The 25,855-nt window shown below is 43.5% G+C and overlaps 1 protein-coding gene across 1 annotated transcript; it reads right to left on the minus strand.

Moving 5' to 3' along the window:
• Positions 1-4,657: 4,657 nt before the first annotated feature.
• NUDT15 (nudix hydrolase 15) lies at positions 4,658-11,256 on the minus strand. Its single transcript, XM_055426095.2, has 3 exons — positions 11,071-11,256; positions 7,401-7,597; positions 4,658-5,120 (listed from the first exon to the last, which is right to left on the minus strand). Exons 1-3 carry the CDS (start codon positions 11,226-11,228, stop codon positions 4,960-4,962), a joined length of 516 nt encoding a protein of 171 aa, XP_055282070.2. The 5' UTR covers positions 11,229-11,256; the 3' UTR covers positions 4,658-4,959.
• Between the last annotated feature and the right edge of the window lie 14,599 nt (positions 11,257-25,855).

Genomic DNA, 25,855 nt, shown 5'->3' on the forward strand with positions numbered 1-25,855 from the left:
GTAGCAGGATACAAGATTAATTACATAAGTCTATTGTATTTCTTTACACTAAAAATAAGAGTATCAGAAAGTGAAAAATAATCCCTTTTAAAATCACATTAAAATAAACAAAACACTTAGGAATAAACCTGAGCAAGGAGGAGAAAGACTTATATGCTGACAACTATAAAACATTGATAAAGGAAACTGAAGATGATTAAAAAAAATGTAAAGCTGTCCCAAGCTCCCAGACTGGAAGAATATTATTAATTTGGCTATATTACTCAAAGCAAATCTACATATTTAGTGCCATCTCTATCAAATTACCCAAGTATTTTTCACAGAACCAGAAAAAAATGATCCTAAAATGTATACGGAGCCACAGAAAACCCAGAATTGCCAAAGCAATTCTAAGGAAAAAGCAAAGCTGGAGGTATAACCCTCCTAGACTTCTGACAACACTAGAGTATCAAAACAGCGTGATACTAGTAATGAAAACAGACATCCGGATCAATGGAACAGAAGAGAGAGCCCAGAAATAAACCCACACCAGTTAGTCTTTGAAAAAGGAGACAAAAAATGGAGAGAAGACATCTCTTCAGCAAGTGGTGTTGGGAAAGTTTGAAAGTTGCATGAAAATCAATGAAGTTAGAACACTCCCTTTTGCTATACACAAACTCAAAATGGCTTAAGGACTTCAATAAGACATGACATTATAAAACTTATAGAAAAGAACAAAGGCAAAACTCTGACATAAAACTGTACCAATGTTTTCTTAGGTCAGTTTCCCAAGGCCAAAAAAATGAAAGCAAAAATAAATGGGACTTAGTCAAACTTGTAAGCTTTTGCACAGCAAGGGAAACCATAAACAAAATGACAACCTACAGAATGGGAGAGAGTATCTGCAAATTATGCAACTGACATGCAGCTCAACATAAAAAAAAAAACAACAACATAAAAGTGAGCAGAAGACCTAAATGTCATTTCTCCAAAGACATACAGGTGGCCAAGAGCCATAAGAAAAGATGCTCAGTATCACAAACCAAAACTACGATGAGGTACTACTTCATACTAGTCAGAACGGTCATCATCGAAAAGTCTACAAATAATAAATGCTGAGGAGGGTGGGGAAGACAACGGAACCCTACTACACTGTTGGTGGGAATGTACGCTGTGCAACCACTAAAGGGGACAGTAAGGCATTTCCTTAAAATACAAGATACCATACGATCCAGAAATTCCCCTTCTGGGCAGATATTCAGAAAAGATGAAAACGAATTTGAAAAAATTAACACATACCAAAGTTCACAGCAGTACTATTTACAACAGCTGAGACATGAAAACCTAAGCATCCATCAACAGATGAATGGGTAAGAAGATGTGGTACATATATACAATGGAGTATTATTACTCAGCCACAGAAAGAATGAAATAATGCCACCTGCAGCAACATGGATGGACCTCTGTCTGTTCTGTTCAGTCGCTCAGTCGTGTCCGACTCTGCGACCCCGTGGACTGTAGCCTACCAGGCTTCTCCATCCATGGGATTTCTCCAGGCAAGAATACTGGAGTGGGTTACCATTTCCTTCTCCAGGGGATCTTCCCGACCACAGAAAGAATGAAATAATGCCACCTGCAGCAACATGGATGGACCTAGACACAGGCAATCAGTCAGAGAAAGACAAATACCATGATATCACTAATATGTGGACTCCATCACTTCATGGGAAATAGATGGAAAAACAGTGGAAACAGTGTCAGACTTTATTTTTTTGGGCTCCAAAATCACCGCAGATGCTGATTGCAGCCATGAAATTAAAAGACGCTTGCTCCTTGGAAGGAAAGTTATGACCAACCTTGATAGTATATTAAAAAGCAGAGACATTACTTTGCCAACCAAGGTCCGTCTAGTCAAGGCTATGGTTTTTCCCGTGGTCATGTATGGATGTGAGAGTTGGACTGTGAAGAAAGCTGATCGCCGAAGAATCGATGCTTTTGAACTGTGGTGCTGGAGAAGACTCTTGAGAGTCCCTTATACTGCAAGGAGATCCAACCAGTCCATTCTAAAGGAGATCAATCCTGGATGTTCATTGGAGGGACTGATGCTAAAGCTGAAACTGCAATACTTTGGCCACCTCATGCGGCGAGTTGACTCACTGGAAAAGACTGATGCTGGGAAAGGTTGGGAGCGGGAGGAGAAGGGGACGATGGAGAATGAGATGGCTGGATGGCATCACCGACTCTGTGGACATGAGTTTGAGTGTACTCCAGGAGTTGGTGATGGACAGGGAGGCCTGGCGTGCTGTAATTCATGGGGTCGCGGAGAGTCGGACACGACTGAGCGACTGAACTGAACTGAACTGAAAAAAAATGATACAAAGGAACTTATTTACAAAACAGACTCACAGATGCAGGGAAAAGGCATGATTACCAGAAGGGAAAGGAGATGGGGAGGGATAAATTAGGAGTTTGGGATTAACATATACACACTGTATGTGTATAAAACAGATAAACAATAAGGACATACTGTATAATACATGGAACTATATTCAGTATCTTACAACCACCTGTAATGGGAAAGAATCTGAAAATGTGTGTGCATTAATACATATCTAAATCACTTTGGTATATACCTGAAACTAACACAACATTGTAAACAACTATACTTCATCAAAAAAAAAACCAACTGAGGCCCCAAAAAGTTTTTGTAGGATGTTCTCTAGTAATAGTATCATAATAGGAATTAAAACTGATACATTTTAAGAATTCTTTTATTTACAAATAACAAAAACCCATAACACAAAACTGTTATATGTTAATATAATTTTAATAAAAAATACAGATGTTTTTCTTTAAAAAAATAAAATAAGAAGCATGGCATTGTTTTACATTTTTGTCAGTTTCTCCCACATCTAGCTTACCAGGAGAGAGCTAGATTTTCGTATCTGCTTTGCAGTCACTCTACTAGAGTAACCTATAACATGCAGTTTCTGTATACTCAGCAAAGAATGAGAATGTGACAAAACCGACTCTGATCCCAAGGAAAGGGCCTTGAGGACTTCTCCGGGCCACACTGAGAACCGCTCACTGCCCTAGTCTAATCACATTTCACATACAAGAACTTGAATCTCAAGAGAGATCAACTGAGATCCAAAACGGTAAGGCCAGTTAACAATGGGATACAGATCCTGGATGGTTTAACTGGCTTTCCTAGGTTTACATTCCCAATCAGAAATACACCCTAATGACCTGTCCTGCCTGTGCTAGTTGTAGGAACTGTCAAAATTAACAATGACAAAACAGGAAAGGAAAACCAACAAATGTGATAAATTCTGTGTTAGCGCTTGGATTAGGATCTCTACTAGAACTGAAACACTAAGACAAATTCTACTGCACTCCTTCACACACACTGGTGATGACACATCAATACCCGAGAAATACAGAAAACGGAATTACCATTTATAACATCAGCAACTATCACATTTTCTGAATCTGAAACAATTCATGACACAATCTGAAAATTTTTCACAAGTACTGAATGAAAAGGCGTTGGGTATATTAAGAGACTACAAATAAACTGGCCATCACGGGGGACTTTTCAGGTAAAATGGAGTTGTTTTGAAATGTAGATATTTTTCATTCTTTAACAGGACCTTACTTTGCCTTTTATGTATTGGGTTGGCCCAAAAGTTCTTTTGATTTTTAAGCAAAAATAAAAAACACATTTTCACTTTCACCAAGAACTGAACTGAACAACATATTCACCATTTTGTTCCACTACCTTCTGCCATTTTTCAGGCAACTTCATAATTCCATCTTCCCAAAACTTTTTATCTTTTTGAGCAAAGAACTGTTCCAGGTGCCTTTTGCAGTCTTCCAGGGAACTGAAATTTTTTCCATTGAGAGAATTTTGTAAAGACCGAAATAAATGGAAATCTGAAGGTGCAATGTCTGGGGAATATGGTGGAGGAATCAGAACTTCCCAGCCAAGCTGTACCAATTTTTGTCTGGTCATCATAGAAACATGTGGTCTTGCATTATCCTGATGAAAGATTATGCATTTTCTGTCGACTGATTCTGGACGCTTTTCATTGAGTGCTGCTTTCAATTGGTCTAACTGGGAGCAGTACTTCTTAGAACTGATTGATTGGTTTTCTGGAAGGAGCTCATAATAGAGGACTCCCATCCAATCCCACCATATACACAACATCACCCTCTTTGGATGAAGACCAGCCTTTGGCATGGATGGCGGCGGTTCATTTCGCTTGTCCCAAGATCTCTTCCGTTCCACATTATTGAACAGTATCCATTTCTCATTGCCTGTCACAATTTGTTTTAAAAACGGAACACTTTCATTACGTTTTAGTAGAGAATCACATGTGGAAATACGATCAAGAAGGTTTTTCTGGCTTAACTTAAGTGGAACCCAAACATCAAAGCGATTAACATAACCAAGCTGGTGCAAATGGTTTTCAACGCTCGATTTGGATATTTTGAGTATGTCGGCTATCTCTCGTGTGGTATAATGTTGATTGCTCTCAATTAATGTCTCGATTTGACTGCTATCCACTTCAACTGGTCTACCTGACCGTGGAGCATCATACAGAGAGAAATCTCCAGCACGAAACTTTGCAAACCACTTTTGACATGTTCGCTCAGTCACAGCACCTTCTCCATACTCTGCACAAATCTTTTTTTTTGTATCTGTTGCATTTTTACCTTTCTTGAAATAATCAAGCATAATATGCCGAAATTGTTGCTTTTTTTCTTCCATCTTCAATATTAAAATGGCTACTACCCCCAAATTCACCAATTTTGATAAGTTTCTTTTAAAAAATGCACATTGCTGTGATAGGTGTCACAGTACAATCTCACAAAATTGTTTTAAATGAAGTTAGAGAGAACTAAGCACAACTATAGTCATTGTACAAAAAAAACCTAAGTGAACTTTTTGGCCAATCCATTAAAAAAAAGAACAACTCAGTGAATCTCCCTGTTCACCTCTAGGTGACTTCCTTTATATCCTACCAGATGATCCAAATCTTCTTTAAAAGGATCATAGCCTTGTTCTTTTAAACAACGTAGGGCCCAGAAAAGCTGATCCAGGGGAGGAAATTCTTCCCAAGGAACCCACTCCCAACCTAGAAAAGAAAGACATTAAAGCAATTTCTTCAGTTGAAAGGAAACAAAGCATATTCATTTTGGCTAGTTAACCTGTACTAAGAAAAATTAATTTTAAAAGTGATTTGCTACTAATAAAACAAAGCACAAGAGTGATGCTACGCATTACCTTGGCTATACAAACATAATTTTCAGTGGCTCAGCAGTAACGAATCTGCCTGTGATGCACGGTATGTGGCAGGAGCTGTGGGTCAGGAAGATTCCCTGGAGGGCATGGCAACCCACTCCAGTATTCTTGCCTGGATAATCTCATGGACAGAGCCACCTGATGGGCTACAGTCCATGGGGTCGCAAAGAGACATGACAGAGCATGCACAGACGCTCATGACAGGTGAATGTTTAAATATTATGATATTAACAACAAAAATACAATGATTATTAAGAATTCTATGTTCTAAATTAGTTTATGATTACATGTATATATCTATGTGTAATTACTGTTTCTTCCATTGAGCATTTCTCTGCCTATAAAATACAGATATGTAATTTCACTCTGGGAAGGCAGGGGACAAAGAATCCATGAACCTGAAACAAGTTCTGGAAGGGCTGATCAGTACCTGTGACCGCACAGTATGGGGGGTGGGGGGAGGAGAGGTGCGGGAGGAAGACGGGAGGCACACACTAACCCTGTGTTGCAAGATGCTCAATTAACTGAGTCTCCAGAGACCTGAAGCAGCGTCTACCCTGTCTCCTAGAGGAGGAAGCATCTGGATAATCCCTCTAATTATCCAGAGGAAAGATGTGGTGACTAGAAGACTGAAGCAGGCTGTTCAGATCCAGGGCCTGATGAACACGGGGCAGAGTCTGCATGCCTGTATTATAAATAAAACAAAGACCCCCGAGCCACTGTACCTTGGCCAGTTATCAGCTCTCCTAGTGAATTTGGTACAATCCTGCCTTCCCATTCTTAAGGCGTGAATAATTTTCCTTGTACCCTAGGCCAGCTGAAGGCCTTTGGATCCTTCTTGTGTTTTTCTTCAGGTGATATCATGAAATAAGAAAGATGTATTTGGTTTCATCCCTGTTTCCTGGCAGGATTCCTAAAACCTTTGTATTAATAATTTCCTGAGTGACAGTGATCAGAGGAGCATCTTTTTGTTTTCCATAATAAGCCCCTTTCAACCAAGGCTGAGTTAATGCTCATGAGATGGCTGGTGGCTCCTATGCAGTTTCGGGAAGTGGGTGCTGACCAGAAAGACAGAGCCATGATCACAGGGTTGAACTTTCAGCCCACCAGTTACCCCCACACTCCACCTTAGGGGCGGGGAAGGGGCCGGAAGTTTGAGTTAATCAATGGGCAATGGTTTACTCAATCACAGTAATGATCCCATAACATAATGATCCTTCATAAAAACTCCACAGAAAGCTTCAGAGTTGAACACCTCAAGCTGCTGGGAGGGTGGTACATCTGTGCCCCCGCCCCCATACCTTGCCGTGTTGTTGTTTAAACCCTGTCCGACTCTTTGCGACCCCATGGGCTGCAGCCCACCAGGCTCCTCTGTCCATGGGATTACCCAGCCAAGAATACTGGAGTGGGTTGCCATGCCCTCCTCCAGGTGATCTTCCTGACCCAGGGATCGAACCCCCATCTCCTGCACTGGCAGGTGGATTCTTCACCTCTGAGCCAGCAGGGAAGCCCCAGGAATATAGTAGATAGTATAATAGTAAATAGAAGAATATCAATTACTGTCATTAACGCTTTCAGAGCACTCAATTCAACACAGAAGGTAAGAGATTAGGTGTTTTGCAAGTTAATCATTTTCTATAAAAGAAAGTTATTATCTCTCTTGCACAGGTGAGAAAACTGAGGACGGCACATTAAATGTTTTGCTTAAAAAAATCAGTCTGAAACAAAATTAAACACTAGCAATAAAACTGAGTACTTACTGTGTTCATTAGGATGGGCCCACTGAAGGTAATAATCTCATTTCATCCTTACAACAAGCCATCTGAGGTAGGTAGCTACGATTATAACAAATGAGAAAAGAGGCCCAGAGACCTAAAGAACTTGGCTCGAGGTCACCAACCTCTAAGTGGAAGAACCAGGATGCAAACCAAGCAGTCTGGCTCTAGACCCATTCTCTTTCCTGTTCTATCCTTATGTCTTCAGAACTTAAGTAGATTTAAACTCTAATTAAAGTACAATTACATTCTAACTCTCTTCATTTGGTGACATAAAGTAATCTTCCTTCAGACATATGCTCTCGTAGAAAATGCACTATTGTATATAATTCTCTTACTTTCATTCTTTTCAGGCTCTACATTCTTTGGTTCTGAATCATGAGTCAGGTCCACCTCTCCTTTCATTAAAATAGTGACATAATGGTAATTCTCTTTTTCAATGAAAGAATTCACAACCGAGGCAAAGCGAACGTTTTTCAGGTGAAGAGCTGCTTCTTCCCAGGTTTCCCTTTGAGCACATTCTTCCCAGCTTTCACTGGAAAACAGAAACACACCATCATATTCAATTCTATTTATTCATTTTTTAAGCCATGACATTCCTGGCTAGAAATTTCCAGTGTAACCTCAGAAGAGCTGTACTTGATTCATGCTTTAAAACAATAAATCAACAACCCTCCTTGGGTTGAAGACCAAAAGGACTTCATATTGAACAACAAAATGAACATTTAGCCAATTCAGCACTAGTTCACTTGCCTGGAAGCAGCATGCAACCAGGAGGTGGTCTGATCTATCAGTTAAGAGCACAGGCCTTGTAGTTAACTAGACCTAGGTTTGAGTTCAAAGTCCATTACTTTCCCCCTTGGATAAGTAAAAAGATAATGCTACTTTCTCACAGGCTTGCTATAAGTGTATCAAGAAGTAAGTAAAGTCTTTTCCAGTAGGTTCAGAATTTCAGTTTGTGCCTCAAAATTGAGAACAAGAGGCATTCACAAAATATTAAAATACATAGATGCGATTAGTTCACCTTCAACATATGATCCATAATAACTAGATATTGACAAGAACTGATACTCTAAAAGTTACAAAAACCTGCATATAAATTAAAACATTTCATTGTACAGTTTTCATACATGAAACAAGATTAAAAATATATAGTATCTCCCTTTAGAAATGGTTCCAAATGGAATTATAGTCATATGAAGTATGTGAGTATCAAATGAAAACAAGTATGAAAAAAAAATGTGTATTCAGTTTATCTAAAAGTCATTTATTTGACTTTTAGATTAAATTTACTTCTATTTATGAAGCACTTTAGTATGTGAGAACTGTATCTTTTCCACCTTGACTTGTTTCTCTAATTATCTAATCTACCCCCACTCTACCCATCAGACAGACAGATCTTTGTGGAGGGAGGAAAGTTGTGAGCTTTCAGGCTGTAGGAATGTTCCCTTTCTTCCTGATGGGGGGCCAACTCTGCCCCCAAACCATCTGAGAGGCGCTCCAAGAGAAATAAACGGTCACGGAGACTGGGTGACCACTGACTCTCAAGGAGGCACCGGTGTGTCACCCCCAGTTAAAGGGCTGAGCTGTGGAAGCATACAGGGCAGCCCGGTGCCTCAGGGCAGAGGAACAGCAGGGAACTAGCTGTGGGAAGTCTGAAGTGTGACCCGTGGTGTCAGGGATGCACGTTAACACAAAGGCTCACCCCCACTTCAGGCATTAGGACGGTAGGAGACTGGTGAAAGTAGCCCACGATGGCTGAGCAGAGAAAATGAGTGGCAGTGAAAGCAGCATGTTTTCTCAGGGCCAAGCAGATGCTGTGAGACTACTGGAGACCCAGCAGAAAGAAAATGTAGCCTGGTGTGCTAACACCAGGAGCTGCCACACAAGACGTTTTTGGTCACCTGTGTCAGGGAACTGTGCAGTGCCGAAATCCTCGCAGGACTGGAGGACTTCCAACCAGCCACCAAACACACCCTCATAAAGAGCGCACACTGAACACTGTACCCAGAGGGCACATGGGGCGCTGGCAGCACTACCCAGGGAAAGTTCTGCGCCCTCCCCTCCGACCTCGGCACTCGGGAGAAAAATCCGGAACAGTGAGAAGAGCAGGCGGCAGAGAGAGCGCAACACACGGGCCCGCACCTCCTCTCCCCATCACAAAGGAACACAAACGCCTGGAAGAGGACCAGAACACCAACATACTACTTTTATTTTTCTTTTTTGATTTTTACGATGTTGTGTTGGTTTCTGCCACACAACAGTGCAATCAGCCATAATTGTACGTTCCCCTCTCTCCATCCCATTGATGGTGGGACAGGCTGAGACCTGAGACCCTTATGTCTTCTCTCCTCTGTATCCGGCAGAAGAAAAAGAAACAATGAGGGACCAAAAATAACTAGACCAGTGCACAGCTGGCACAAATTATGAACAAGATTCAAAAACCCAACTGCCACTTGTGAGCTGCCAGAAGCAAAAGCGGGGTACCTCACATGATCTCTGCACCCAGCACCATCAAGGGGTGTGCTTGTCTGTGTAATTTGATTTTTTATCTAGTAATTTTATTATTTAATAAGTGATAGCTTGCTGCTGCTGCTAAGTCACTTCAGTTGTGTCCGACTCTGTGCGACCCTATGGACTGTAGCCCGCCAGGCTCCCTCTGTCCATGGGATTCTCCAGACAAGAATAATGGAGTGGGTTGCCATTTCCTCCTTAATGAGACCTTCCCGACCTGCTTCTGTTATATCTTCTGCATTGGCAGGCGGGTTCTTTACCACTAGTGGCACCTGGGAAGTCCTAATCACAAGCAATATATGCCCTCTCTTTGATCTAGATTGGTACAAACCGTAAAAAGACATTTTCAAGCCAGCTGCAAATAATGCTGGACTGGGTATCACAGGCGTATTCTTTACCACTGTGCCACCTGGGAAGCCCCTTGAACTTTTCTGATGCTATTTATCTGCTGCAGACGTCATCCTTATTATCACTTTGAGATAGGATGGGACCCTTTCCCGGGGTGCTTGCACCTGGACAAAGTTAGAGACTAAAAATAACGCATGCACAGTTGGGGCAATTAAAGACAATCTACAAAAAAGGCCACAAACCTACAGCCATTTGTGAGTTGCTCAGAGCGAAGCAGAGTTACCAGGCATGATTTCCGCACATAAGGGAGCAGGCAGACCACCTAAGCTGCACCTTCTGCGCAACCCGCAGATCGATGCCTACGCCCCACTCCATTTAAGAAACCAGCTCACCACCACCTCCCGCTCCAGGAGAGCGAGCAAGGGCACCTGTTTCCTCTTCTCGCTCCCTCCCTCGGGCTAACAGCACGAGCCCAGACAAAGCTCGGCCTAAATTCCTCCTCTGGCATCTCACCAATTTCTATCGATTAAAGAGTCCAAGAGTCCGGGTGAACCCCTCTTCAAGGTCAATCTCGGCCTTTCTTCACCCTTGTGTAGAACTAAACTTTCTCTGTCGGTCTGACATCTCAATTCACAGAAAGTCAAAGCAGAGAGGGAGACCTTAGGGAGTACTTCGGGCGATTTCCCCGTTTTAACGAGGGAGGCACAAAGGCCCAGGGTTTCCGTCAACCGTTCGCTCGGTTGGAGCGCTGCGAGACTTATGGGAGCAGGAAGATAACATACCGCTTGTGTTTAAATCGCCAGCAAACCGTGCAAACGTCTGAAGGGACAACTACACTACTCGAGGCCTGTATATACGCACTTCCGGCCTTTCAAGCGCAAGCATCAGGAAAAAGACAACTCACAATGCCCAGACGCGTCAGGGCTCGAGAGGAGCTGAACCCTCGAGGGCAGCTCGCACGCGGACGTGGCGACTCCTGCGCCCGCCTCGCCCAGAGCAGCGCCCCCTGCCGGCCTCAGGCGAGAAAAACAAACGCGCGAGCAAGGACGCAGCGTCAGCGCGCAAGCACGCACGGAGGCACGCAGGAGGCGACGTCGTCCTCTGCGCGCCCGTTTCGTTTTCCCAGTCAGCCAGGCGGCTGCTTACCCGAACTCCAAGTGGCCCCCGGGAAGCTGGAAACTGCCGGCTCCGAACGACCCTTTCCTCCTCCCCAGGAGGACGCAGCGAGGATGCCTGCCGCTGGTCACCACGACGCCCACTCCGACCCCGGGGCGCCGCCCCCTCGGCTCCACGCTGGCCGTCATCGCGCGAGAGGACCAGGCCCTCAGGGACGGGAAGTGACGTTCGGCTCGCCCCGCCCCCGCAGCCGCTGCCAATCAGTCTGAGCAGGTGAGGGCCTGCAAACCTGGCCTCGGCTGTTTGCGTCTCTACGTCTCCGCTTCTCTTAAGGGTTTCAAATTGTGATGTTTGTTTCCTCCCAGGGAACTGCGCAGCCGGAATTTTTCGTTTTAACTAGTGCCATTTACCGTGGATGTTTCAACGTTCATTATTTATCTACTCTCAGATTCTTCCACGCGCTTTCCAGCCACCTACTTTTTTATAAACCTCTGTGCCTTTGCACATTTTTTTAAATTTAATGAGCTTCGCTACAGTTAACTCATGCTATGCTTAGTCGCTCAGTCGTGTCCGACTCTTTGTGACCCCTGGACTGTAGCCCTGTCCATGGGATTCTCCAGGGAAGGATACTGGAGTGGGTTGCCATGCCCTCCTACAGGGGATCTTCCCAACCCAGTCTCCCACACTGCGGATGGATTCTTTCACTGTCTGAGCCACCGTGGAAGCCCAAATTCATGCTACTGTATCTCTAATCAGTGCAGTATCCGAGCAAGGACACATAGTGCAGAAACACCGTGATACAAGAGTATTAACAAATCATGGAAAGAAAATTAAGGACTAATTAATCAGTTATGCTGGGACAAATTAGTTATCTATTTACCTTTCCAGTTTGCATGGCATGCACCAACAAAAAAAATCCCAGCTGAATCAAAGATGTATAGTTTCTGGTTGGGGAGGATCTATTTTTAAAATTTAAATTGTTTTACGTAAATAATGTGCACATAATTTTAACAGGTGGTACAAAAAAGTGGAAGAATAACCTCATTTTCTACTCCTGCTTCCATTCACTTTTAATTCTGAGCTGTTATTTCTGACGTTTGCTTACATATTTTTAAGTAATGTGCTTACACTGCATGTTATGATAAATGAACTGATTAAACATTTTTAAAGCATCTCTCCTTCTACCCAGAAACTCAGCAGCCTTCAGTGTGTTGTGCGCCATAAAGATACTCCGTGATATTTTCCCAAATAAAAATTGGCAACATATGAAAAGGAGACTATTGATATATCACGGCTAAATGGGGTTATTTCCAGAAATACACGTCTGGCTTAATATTTGAAAACTCAATGTAATTAACCATACTAAAAAAGGGAAAAAGGAAACAAATATAATCATCTTACTAGATGCAGGAGAAAATCTGATAAAATTCAGTACTCATTCAAGATTTAAGAAACAAGCAAACAGGAACCATTAAAAGGGTGCCACTTATTGAACTATATGCTTTAAAATGGTTAAGATGATAAATTTTATGTTATATATATATTTTTATATTTATTTATTTGGTTGTGGCAGCATGCAGGATCTTTTAGTTGTGGCAGGTGGGATCTAGTTCCCTGACCAGGGATTAAGCCCAGGTCCCCTGCATTGGGATCCGGAGCCTTAACCATTGGACCACTAGGGAAGTCCCAGACAAGATAGTAAAAAAAATAATAATATAGTAATAAATGCTGGTAGAACAATGTGACATACAAGTGTTAAAAGAAAGAGCCTTGATCTATATCTGGCACCATATCTAACAAGTCATACCAGGGCTTCCCTGGTAGCTCATCTGGTAAAGAATCCCCCTGCAATGCAGGAGACCCTGGTTGGATTCTTGGGTCAGGAAGTTCTCCCCGGAGAAGGGAAAGGCTACCCACTCCTGTATACTTGGGCTTCCCTGGTAGCTCAGTCTGTAAAGAATCTGCTGCAATGCAGGAGACCTGGGTTCGATCCCTGGGTCAGGAAGATACCCTGGAGGAGGGCATGGCAACCCACTCCAGTATTCTTGCCTGGAGAATCCCATTGACAGAGGAGCCTGGTGTGCTGCAGTTCATGGGGTCATAAAGAGTTGGACACGACTGAGCGACTAAGCACACGTAACAAAATGGATTAGACCTACATAAAAACAGCTGAAAGTATAAACTTTCTAGAAGAAGATATAAGAGAGACTCTTTGTGATTTTGAGCTAGGCATAAACTTCTTAGATGTGACACCAGAGACATGATCCATAAAAGAAAAATTGTTAATTTGGACTTCCTCAAACTTTAAAATTTACTCTGCGAGACATTGCTATGGACTGAGTTGTATTTCCCCACAGACATATATTGGAGGCTCACCCCCTCAATTATATGATTGTGGAGGCTTTAGGAGGCTTGGATTCCCTGGTAACTCAGATGGTAAAGAATCAGCTCGCAATGCTGGAGACCTAGGTTCAACCCCTGGGTTGGGAAGATCCCCTGGGGGAGGAAATGGCCACGCACTCCAGTATTCTTGCCTGGAGAATTCCATGGACAGAGGAGCCTGGCAGGTTGCAGTCCGTGGGGTTGAAAAAAGTCGGTACATGACTGAGTGACTATCATTCACTCACTTAGGAGGCTTAGATGAGGTCGTAAAGGTGGGATCCTCATGATGGGATTAGTACCTTTATGTAAGGCCACCAGAGGGCTTGAGCTCTCTCTCCACACCGTGCACAGACACAGCCAGAAGGTGGCAGTCTGCAAGCCAGAAAGAGAGCTCTCACCAGATACTGACTCTGCTGGCATCCCGATCTTGGACTTCTCAGGCTCCAGAATTGTGAGAAATAACTGTCTGCCGTTTAAACCACCCAGTCTATGATATTTGATTATAGAGGCTGATCTGCTAATACAAATCGTTTAAGAAAACAAAAAGATAAAATATAGGCTTTGGAGAAAATATTTGCAAAGCATATTTCTGCTAAAGGACTGGAACAAGACTATGTAAGGAATCCTCAAAACCCAACAATGAAGCAAACAAGTCAATGAGTAAATAGTCAAAATAATTGAAAATATTGAAATATTTGAAAAGAATGGAAAATATTTCACCAAAAAGAAAAATGAATAGTACATAAGTACTTGAAAAGATGCTCAGGTCATTGAAAACTAAACTGCACTGAAGTACCTGTACATGCCTATTACAATGAATAAGATTAAAAAAAATACAAAAAACCCCTGGTATTATCAAGTACTGGTAAGCATACAGACTAATTAGACCTCTCATACATTGTTGGTAGGAATGCAAAATGGTATGAACAGTTTGGCAGTCAACTTATTATTTCATATAATGTTGAGCATGTGCTTATCACACAACCCAGAAGTTCCATTCTTAGATGTATACCCAAGAGAAATGAAAACTTATGTTCATTCAAAGACTTGTATGCAAATGTTACAGAAGCTTTATTCCTAATCATCAAAAACTGGAAATAAATGTTCTTCAACTGTGAATGGATAAATCTACTATAGTATGTTCATACAATGGAAAATGACTCAGCCATACAAGGAACAAACAACATGGATGGATCTCAGGTGAAAAAAATCACATATAAAAAGCTACCTGAAAAAAAAAAAAAGCTACCTGCTGTTGACATCCATTTATATAACTCTCTGAAAGAGGCAAAGCTATAGACACATAAAACAGGTCGCTCTTGGCCTGGGGCTGAGGGTGTAAAGAGGTCGAGCACAAAGGGACCTGAGGGATTTTGGGGAGTGAAGCCACTGTCCTGTGTCCTGATTGTGGTGGTGGTAACATGGCTATGTGTTTGTCACAGCTCAGAACTATGCACTAAAATAGGTGAATTTTATTATGTATATTAAATCGCAATAAATCTGACTTAAAAAAAACCCCAAAAAACATAGTGCGCTTTGGACTTGAAGAAAGGAAAAGTCAAGATGCAATTCACCAATGGTAAGATTCAATATCTTACAGAGCTTGGGACTCCCCTGGCGGTTAACTCTGCACTTTCAATGCAAGGGGCATGGGTTCGATCCCTGGTCGGGGAACTAAGATCCCAGATGCTGGCGGCTTAGCAAAAAAAAAAGACATTTCAGAGCTAAACTGCTCTATTAACAATCCCTGAAGTTGTCATCTTTGTGGGTGGAGTTGTGGAAGTGATGACATCTGGAAAGCTAGTGTTACACTGGAAATAAGGGGAGGCAGTTTCCTTTACTCACTGGGCCTTAAAGATTCAGGGAGCCTGAGCTCTGGTGGGTGATGTTCATGGTCACAGGCGTTCTTGGTAAGGAGGGTAGCCTACTCCTAAAACACAGTACGAAGTCTGGGGCTAATAGGAGTGGGTAGATAAGGAGATTCGGAAGAAGTCACATTCAGTAGCCAGTTTGAGGTTTTCCTTTGTTCTGTGCCCAGTTGTGTCCAACTCTTTGCAACCCCACAGACTCTAGCCTGCCTGCGTGGCTTCTCTGTCCATGGAACTGTCCAGGCAAGAATACTGGAGTGGGTTGTCATTTCCTCCTCCAGAGGATCTTCCTGACCCAGGGATTGAATGGCTCTTTTGTTTCCTGCATTGGCAGGCGGATTCTTTACCACTGTGCTACCTAGGAAGCCCGAAGTTTTCCCTTACTGCGCTGTAATTTCGTTTTACTATCCTGCAGCCTTCAATAAAGTCTGGTTATACGTTTCAGCCTCGTCTTAACTTGCCTTGAAGGGTTAGGATGGGCCTGAGTTTACCTTCTTATGAAGGAATAAAGAAAAAAGAAGGGCATCAGGCCAGAGAGCTTTAAGAGAGCATCAAATGTCAAAGCCATTTGATCAAAGTCTTTGATCTCACTGCACTATGTACTCAGAGCTGTACTTAACACATAAGTGCCCTATACTTGAATACTTGAACAAAAGCTACTGTCCACGTTATCATTTAAGGAAATTAGAAAAAAATATTCTCAAAATCTTTATGCTGATTGACATGAAATACAAATGGTTATGAAAGGAAAAAGGCACCAACCTGATGTTTAGGGATCCTACAAGAGAAGTGTAAATCAGCCACATGGATGTTACTTATTCTACTTAGACAATCCACATACCATAATTCCTTTCTGCAAGACTGTCAACCCATTGAACAGGGCATACCAATAGTTACTGTAGCATTAGAACCTGACAGATCTTATCACTGCATTTCTTCTTAGTTTACCTAGATTCTCAGCTGAAGGGTACGGCTCTCAGGCACAGGGGACTCCCATGCCCAGTTCCAGGACTTTCCTGGAAGGGCACACTTCTCCTCCCACCCATCCAGGCAAAAATATTGAATAACCACCATGGAGGGTGCTGGAAATTCCCCAGAGTGACTATTTTGTCCAACCTCAATACATCGTTATTTTAATGAAAGCCTGTTTATTTTCTGTACATCTTCTACTTATTTATTATAAACGAGCCAGCTTTTTACCAGAAGGTTGTCTGATCTTCCCCAGTGGCTCAGATGATAAAGAATTTGCCTGCGATGCAGGAGACCCAGGTTCAATCCATGGGTCGGGAAGATCCCCTGGGGAAGGAGGTGGCAACCCACTCCAGTATGCTTGCCTGGAGAATTCCACGGACAGAGGAGCCTGGCGGTCTGAGGTCCATAGGGCTGCAAAGAGTCGTACAGTACTGAAGCGACTTAGCACGCACGCATAGACCAAAGGAACAGAACGGAGAACCAAGATACAAGCCCTTGTGTGGTTAACCAGCGTCGTCCAGCCCTTAGCTCCTTCAGACCCTCCCACCCTCAGTGCCCCGACTGAGGTCACCGTCTCGTGGTGTTCCTCAGCCAGTGACTGGGGCAGAGGCGCAAGGCACTTTTATCCCACATGGAATTCATCTGACGGGCCGTCTTCGCTCCAGAGCTCCCTACTGGGTCAGCAGTCCGGCGGTCAGGTTATTGTTTGATGGCTCCCCTGCTCACTATTTTTCCCTCACTGTTTCTTAAGAAGCATCAATAAAGCTTCAGCACTCCCAACTCAATCTCTGTATCCACTCCGTGTATCTGTTGTCAGGCAGTGGTTTGTCTGGTGACCAGATGATGTAGGATGGCCTCACTTACTTGTGATTAGCAGGCTGTAGTTAGGACAAGAGGAGCAGTTAGCCACATGTTGCTCGTCATTCAGAAGGGTAGCCTGGACTTGTTCTCATGGTGAGTGATTCAAGAGCAGCAAAAAAGGCAACTCCCAGTGCACAAGCACTTTTCAAGCTCATTACATTTATTAATGTTTCATGTGCTAAAGCCAGCCATGTGGCTGGCCAATCTGATTTAAGAATGGAGAAAATAGCCTCCGTTCCTCAATGGGAACGTCTGCCAGCTGACATCGCATGGTGTGGATGCCAAGAGAAGACTGGCCATTTTCATAATCTACCAGAGAGGCCTTGGTAGAGTTAGCCAACTCCAGTTTTCTCTTAAATAAAATGAGAATAATGAGTACCTATGAGACCTGAAAGGGTTATTGAAAGACTTACATAGTACACAGTGAGCAGAGGGTCTGCTGTGGTATATGCCTCACAGTGGGGCTTCCCTGGTAGCTCAGCGGTAAAGAATTACCCCCTGCCAATGCAGAAAATGCGGGTTCAATCTCTGGGTCGGAGAGATCCCCTGGAGAAGGAAATGGCAACCCACTCCAGTATTCTTGCCTGGGAAATCCCATGGACAGAGGAACTTGGCAGGCTGCAACCCTTGGGGTTGGAAAGAGTCAAACATGACTTAGCAACTAGTCATCAACAACAAATGCCCCACAGCAGGCACTCTTATTTAGCTATGCCTTGTGCTCCTAAGGATACAAGAATGTTTGCATCTTCATGGCATGTGTAGGTGAATATGTTTTGTGAGAGGCTGTATTGTTATTCCCAAATATCCACAGATCCCTTTTGTGTAAAATGATTATACACTCCTGTCTACTGCAGTGCATCCCCTGGAAGGAGTATAAGTCTGCCCTGTCACTAGGCTTAGCCACGTCACTTTGTTTAACAACAACAACAACATAACAACACAACTCCACAAAAACCAAAACCAAACCAAAAGGAGATTACAGTGTGCTAGTTCTTAGCAGAAACTTTAAGAACCATTGCTGTTTTCTACTAACTCACTTAATATTTTTCTCTGCCATGAGAATGTCAGGTCCGGATAAAGACTATTCCTTTGATGCAAGTCCTAGAATGAGAAGCAAAATGGGTGAGTGCCATAGCCGACCTGCAGCCCCTCGAATGTAATATGAGTGAGAAATGCACTTGTTGTAAGCCATTGAGATTTGTGGGGTCGGGAAGATCCCCTGGAGAAGGAAATGGCAACCCACTCCAGTACTCTTGCCTAGAAAATTCCATGGATGGAGGAGCCTGGTGGGCTACAGTCCATGGGGTTGCAAAGAGTCAGACACGACTGAGCAACTTCGCTTCACTTTGTTACTGCAGCATGATCTAGCGAAATCAAGTACATGTTTCTTGTTCTTAGTTGGAATAAAGGTTGTATCCTTGTAGATACTTCAAGTAAGGAAAAATTCTGTTTAATTTCAGAATTTCTCATCTAGTTTCAAACTTGTATCACTCAGACTATTTATAATAATAGTTTAGTTATTTTCCCTTGGGTAACTTGTCATTGCCTGAGATTAACTAAAAATATGTCTTTCTCCCATTATAAGTAGCACACTTTCTTGTAGCCTTGAATTTTCCTTCTTCTATACTGTAGATCAATATCAATATCAAGCCACACAGCTGGTGTTCTGCAAGTTGTTTACTTTTCTAACACATTTCATTTTATTAAATGGGTATCTATTGATTCTTCACAATTGCACAACTGCTGAAATGACTAGAGATTATTTCTTTTGAAGTCTTATAATCCCTTTAGTTTGCAGCCAGTTTTGCCCTGAGTAGATAGTCTGAGCCTGTGAGAAATTTAGAAGAGAGATAATATTTTTCTACAGTTTTTCTAAAAAACATCAGTCAGGTACATTCAATATAGAAAATGTAGCCATGAAGAAATGTACAAAGAGGAAAACCAAGTCTACCAGCCAGAGATGACTATGGTTAGCATTTATGCTTTATGTCTCCAGTTACTCTCCTAAGACATCACTGGAAAATTAATAAGCATCTTATCTATTCTCCTCTTCCTTCGTATAAAACAGGGTAAAATCAATTGGGGCTTGAATCTCCACTTTTGAACTTATACCCTCTTCTAATAGAGACAACTCTCTCTCCTTTTCTCTCCACCCTCCCCTCTCTCTCCCCCACTTGAGCTACTGCTCAGCCTCTACTGGAGTACTTGAAAACTCAGCTTGGGTGGAGGTATCCCAGGGTATAGCCCACCTCTGGAACAATGACTTTGGCCTGGAACAAGGGCACTTGGCAGAGCTTCTCTTGAGGGCAGAGACTTTCCATGTCCTTTGAGCTCTATATCCACACCTTATTTCTACTGATGGAGGTGTAACGTGTGTATCACTATTTTTGCTCACCCTTTTCCCTTCCTTTTTTAAATTTTTGTTTATTTGACTGTGTTGGGTCTTCTTTGTGGCACAAGGGATCTTGAGTTGTGGCACCTGAACTCTTAGTTGTGGCATGTGGGAGCTCGTTCCCTGACCAGGGATCAAACCCCGGGCCTCCTGCATTGGGAGCTTGGAGTCTGAGCCACTGGACCACCAGGGAAGTCCTCCATTCCCTTCCATACTACAACTATAATAACAGGAAATTCATTCCTACTTTTAACAGACATATTTCAGGAACTTGCTATCTGCTACGGAGGAGCCTGGTAGGCTGCAGTCCTTGGGGTCGCGAAGAGTCGGACACGACTGAGCAGCTTCACTTTCACTTTTCACTTTCATGCTTTGGAGAAGGAAATGGCAACCCACTCCAGTGTTCTTGCCCGGAGAATCCCAGGGACGGGGGAGCCTGGTGGGCTGCTGTCTATGGGGTCGCACAGAGTCGGACACGACTAAAGTGACTTAGCAGCAGCAGCAGCAGCAGCAGCAGAGATAGTGCTGGGCCCTGGGGTTAATAAGATGTAGCCTGTCCATCCAGGTTTCAATTGAGAGATAAAGCCTTAGAGAGAGATAGTTTTAAGTTTTCTCTTATGTGAGTGAGTGACTATTTATTAGACTGTACTCTGGGCTAAACCCTAATCAGCGTTTCTCTGCCATCCCTTCCATCTCCTTGTCTTAACTGAAATCTGACTCTTCCTTAGGTCAGCACTTGCCCAGCCAAGGTCACAGTGAACCTGGAGGGTGCATTTGGCAGACCTGAAAGCCATGCCTTTTGGGCTGATACAGTCCACTGGATCACAGTTTAGGGAATGATTCTTCATGTGTCCCTTTGCCTAGATTAAATGCTGGCTGTTTATGCCCTTATACTCCACTGGCCTCAGGAATCAGCATTCCCAGTGCTAAAGAATCCACCTGCCAATGCAGGAGATACCGGTTCAATCCCTGGATTAAGATCCCTGGTTCGATCCCTGCAGAAGGAAGTGGCACCCCACTCCAGTATTCTTGCCTGGAGAATCCCATGGACAGAGGAGCCTGGTGGGCTACAGTCCATGGGATCGCAAAGAGTTGGACCCACTGAGTGACTAAGTTTCTGTCTGCCGTCTGTTCACTGCCTCTTCCACACCATTACTCCCTCACTCTCCTGCAAAAAGAATTCTCCTTTACTAAGGTTCATGCCTTTTCATCTGCTCTCCCATCTGTCTTCAAGTCCCTGTCATATGCCCACCTTGTGGTTGTACTCTGTTATTCAATGAAGACTTTGATGCTCAACTCACAGCCTTCTCTACCACATGTGCCATCCCCCTCCATGTATGACCCTCCAAGACTCTGGCTTCCTCATTTTCAGTGGCCTTTTCTCCACTTCTGTCACAAGCTCCTATAGCCACACCCAAAATCTTACCATCATTTGAAACTATTTCCAAAGTAACAAATTTAAGCTCTGATAAATGTGTGCATGCTAAGTCACTTCAGTCGCGTCCGACACCAGGCTCCTCTGTCCATGGGATTCTCCAGGCAAGAATACTGGAGTGGGTTTCCTGCGAATCCTGCATTGCAGGCAGATTCTTTACCACTGAGCCACCAGGGAAGCCCCCTGATAAATGTGTTCAGTTCAGTTCAGTTCAGTCGCTCAGTCGTGTCCGACTCTCCGCGACCCCATGAATCACAGCATGCCAGGCCTCCCTGTCCATCACCAACTCCCGGAGTTCACTCAAACTCATGTCCATCGAGTCGGTGGTGCCATCCAGCCATCTCATTCTCTGTCGTCCCCTTCTCCTCCCGCCCCCAACCTTTCCTAGCATCAGAGTCTTTTCCAGTGAGTCAACTCGTCGCATGAGGTGGCCAAAGTATTGGAGTTTCAGCTTTAGCATCAGTCCTTCCAATGAACACCCAGGATTGATCTCCTTTAGAATGGACTGGTTGGGTCTCCTTGCAGTCCAAGGGACTCTCAAGAGTCTTCTCCAGCACCACAGTTCAAAAGCATCAATTCTTCGGCAATCAGCTTTCTTCACAGTCCAACTCTCACATCCATACATGACCATGGGAAAAACCATAGCCTTGACTAGATGGACCTTTGTAAGGACCTGTAATTGTGTCCTTCCGTCTTCAACAGCCTGATCAGGCTCAACACTGGGGAGAAGAAACCTGGGAGTGGGTAGTGTGTGGGCTGGGGTCTGGGGCTTATTACGCTCATGGTTGACAGAGAAGCAAAATCGAAGTTAAATAAGTACAACTCTTAACCACTTTATTGATGTCTTGGTTCTCTGCCTCGTTTTCATGCTCTTTCCTTAGTATCGTTTCATTCTCTTTTGGTATCTACGTTTTGTGGAGGAGGTCCAGTGTTGGAGGTGTTATCGGGGTGGCTCCGCCATCCCACCATCTTCAGCTCTGCCCCACCTTCCTTCCAGCCCTCTGTTCAGCCGCTCTCACTATAGTTGTTCTTCTTCCTCCTTGGAGCTCTGGTCCACTGACACCCCTCCCCTTTTCTGATGCACCAGGCTTCTCCTCTTGGGTTCCATGGTTTCTTAGTTCCATAACATTTTTCACGTTAAACTAAACTCCCTTCGCCCACTCACACTTTCTCATCTCTGCGTGGCAAAAACCCAACCCGGAGTGAAACCAACTGTATGCTGTCTCTGTGGTTGCCCCTGAGCCTCCCTGTCTGCTGGAGAAAAGGACACAGTAGGCAGACTGTTGTCAGTATATGGTCACCATCACTTCCTTCAGATGTGTTCTTCTTAACACAGCCCAACCATCCTGAGGCTTCTCACTTGACTTGCTTTCCTACAGTTTGATGAAAGCTTCAAACCCTCTCCAGTCTCTTCAGATCTCTGACTTTCTCACCTTCTGCCTTTTTTTTCCAGTAGACAACTGTGACTCCTCTCCCTCAGAAGAACCCAAGCTTTTGGATCAAACCTCATTCAGTTTTCTGGTACAAAATCTACCACCCTGCTACTTCCGTATCCACTTTCTCAATGTTCCCTCTTGTGGCTTCAGAAGAGGCCAGTCCCTCCACGAGGGTTGTGGGACACCTCTCCAGAAGTGTGATGTTATTTAATTGTCTTCTCTCCTGTATATTATTTAACCTCTTTCACTCAGCTGAATTGTTCCCATCCAGTCTAAATATACTCACATCTTTTCCATCTAAAACCATACAAACAAATATGAACAGAATATGATAGTTTAGACCACGGTCCTTTTTAACTGCTCTCATTAAACTGTGCTCCTTGTCTTCAAAGCACACATTTTAGTTTCAGTTATTTATTCATTACTTTGGGTATTTAGCTCATGCCTGCTCCTCCAGCAGAGTATCAGCCATATGAGAGGTGATGCTGTGTTAATTTTTTGTTCTCCACTGTCTTCCCAAGTGCCCAGATCCACAGCTGCTTGAACAGAGTTGACATTCAATCAATAGATATTTTGTGTTGAATTCCTTCATCCATTCAACACTTAATTTTTGACCAGCTGCCAGGCACTGAATTAAGCACCAAAGATAAAAGTTTGCCTTGCCTCAAAGAACTCAAGTTCAGTGAGGAAAAACGAAGAAACCCTTGAGTGATTTCAGTATAATGTGATATGTACCGTGAAAAGTCATACACAGCACAGCAGCTTCAACTTCAGCCTGGGTGGGAGTGGAGAGTGAGCAAAGGCAGGTAAAAGCAGTTGAGAAAGGGTTCCAAGAAGAGGTACCCACTGTATTGAGTCCTAAGAGCCAACGAGGAGGCAGTTGCCCAGGGAGTGATGAGGAAGACAGGGAACAGCATGTCCACTGGCCCCAGTGCCATGACCTTTAATTGCAAAAAACCTCTAACTAAGGAGTTCAGTGAGGCTCCAGAGTGTGTTAAGAATGTGGAAGGAGCTGGGAGATGAAGAGGTTTGGAATGCCAAGGAACCACTGATGGTCTTTATACTTGGAAACACAACCGCACCTCTAAAGCTTTTGTGATGCTGTATTTGCTATATTTGGGCTTCCCAGGTGGCTCAGTGGTAAGGAATCTGCCTGCCAAGCAGGAGACGCAGGTTCAATCCCTGGGTTGGGAAGATCCCCTGGAGGGTGAAATGGCAACCCGCTTCAGTATTCTTGCCTGGGAAATCCCATGGACAGAGGAGCTTGTTGGGCTGCAGTCTGTGGCGTCAAAAAAGAGTCAGACACGACTTAGCAACTAAACAACAACAACAACATCTGCATTGGTTACTCCTCTATGGAGGATGGACTGAAGAGTGACTGAGAGAATCTGGAGACACCTTTTGGGTTCCTCTTCTTTTTAAATTTATTTATGTATGTGACTGTGCCCGGTCTTAGCTGGTTGTGATATGAGAACTCAGTTGTGGCCTGTTCGATCTCTTAATCATTCCTTGACCAGGGATGGAACGCGAGTCTCCTGCTTTGAGAGCATAGAGTCTTAGCCACTGGACCACCAGGGAAGCCCTTAAGTTGATGTTTAACTGACAACATCAGACTAGCTTCTTTCAGGGTCACAGTTAAATCTTCAGTTTGCCGTCTTTTAAAATTTATTAAAACATTAAATGAGAGATAAATGATGTTCCAGGTCAAGAGATAAAAAGACCTACATTCAGTTCACCTCCTAGTCCAGGCTCCAAAGTATATCTCTGTACTAGCCTGGGTATTTGGGTTATCAATGTATTATTCTCCCCACCTCTCCAGTGTCTATTTATTTATTTTTTTTCTGTTTTGTTTTTATTTCTTAAGCTAAATTGACCTTTGAATTGAGGGCTATATGAAACAGCTCTATGGGAGTATTAACACTACACTTACTCTAGTTCAGTTCAGTTCAGTCGCTCAGTCATGTTTGACTCTTTGCGACCCCGTGGACTACAGCACGCCAGGCCTCCCTGTCCATCACCAACTCCCAGAGTTTACTCAGACTCATGTCCGTTGAATTAGTGATTCCATCCAACCGTCTTATCCTCTGTCATCCCCTTTTCCTCCCACCTACAATCTTTCCCAACATCAGGGTCTTTTCAAATGAGTCAGTTCTTTGCATCCAGTGGCCAAACTATTGGAGTTTCAGCTTCAGCATCAGTCCTTCCAATGAATATTCAGGGCTGATCTCCTTTAGAATGGACTGGTTTGATCTCCTTGCAGTCCAAGGGACTCTCGAGAGTCTTCTCCAACACCACAGTTCAAAAGCATCAATTCTTTGGCGCTCAGCTTTCTTTATAGTCCAACTCCTCACATCCATACATGACTACTGGAAAAACCATAGCCTTGACTAGATGGACCTTTGTTGGCAAAGTAATGTCTCTGCTTTTTAATATGCTGTCTAGGTTGGTCATAACTTTCCTTCCAAGGAGCAAGCGTCTTTTAATTTCATGGCTGCAGTCACCATCTGCACTGATTTTGGAGCCCAGAAAAATAAAGTCAGCCACTGTTTCCATTGATTCCCCATCTATTTGCCATGAAGTGATGGGACCAGATGCCTTTATTTTCGTTTCCTGAATGTTGAGCGTTAAGCCAACTTTCTCACTCTCCTCTTTCGCTTTCATCGAGGCTCTTTAGTTCTTCTTCACTTTCTGCCATAAGGGTGGTGTCATCTGCATAGCTAAGGTTATTGATATTTCTTCCAGCAATCTTGATTCCAGCTTGCGCTTCATCCAGCCCAGCATTTCTCATGATGTACTCTGCATATAAGTTAAATAAGCAGGGTGACAGTTACAGCCTTGATATACTCCTTTCCCTATTTCGAACCAGTCTGTTGTTCCATGTCCAGTTGTAACTATTGCTTCTTGACTGCATACAGATTTCTCAGGAGGCAGGTGAGGTGGTCTGGTATGCCCTATCTCTTGAAGAATTTTCCACAGTTTATGGTGGTCCACACAGTCAAAGGCTTTGGCATAGTCAATAAAGCAGAAATAGATGGTTTTCTGGAACTCTCTTGCTTTTTCTCTGATCCAGCAGATGTTGGCAATTTGATCTCTGGTTTCTCTGCCTTTTCTAAATCCAGCTTGAACATCTGAAAGTTCACGGTTCACATACTGTTGAAGCCCAGCTTGAAGAATTTTGAGCATTACTTTACTAGCATGTGAGGTGAGTGAAACTGTGTGGTAGTTTGAGGATTTTGGGGTATTGCCTTTCTTTGGGATTGGAATGAAAACTGCCTTTTCCAGTCCTGTGGCCACTGCTGAGTTTTCCAAATTTGCTGGCATATTGAGTGCAGCACTTTCACAGCATCATCTTTTAGGATTTGAAATAGCTCAACTGGAATTCCATCACCTCCACTAACTTTGTTCATAGTGATGCATCCTAAGGCCTACTTGACTTCACATTCCAGGATGTCTGGCTCTAGGTGAGTGA

This window comes from Moschus berezovskii, chromosome 13, assembly GCF_049115385.1.
Source record: "Moschus berezovskii isolate FMDL1 chromosome 13, NW_MosBer_1.0, whole genome shotgun sequence".
NCBI classification, from domain to species: Eukaryota; Metazoa; Chordata; class Mammalia; order Artiodactyla; family Moschidae; genus Moschus; species Moschus berezovskii.

What these genes read in the sequence shown, in the direction of transcription:
- NUDT15 (XM_055426095.2), bottom strand. Translation starts at nt 11,228, where the DNA reads ATGACGGCCAGCGTGGAGCCGAGGGGGCGGCGCCCCGGGGTCGGAGTG. An exon ending in GGGGGCCACTTGGAGTTCGG is followed by an intron (nt 7,598 to 11,070) that starts GTAAGCAGCCGC and finishes TCTGTTTTCCAG; the next exon opens with TGAAAGCTGGGAAGAATGTG. An exon ending in AGAGCCTGAAAAGAATGAAA is followed by an intron (nt 5,121 to 7,400) that starts GTAAGAGAATTA and finishes TTTCTTTTCTAG; the next exon opens with GTTGGGAGTGGGTTCCTTGG.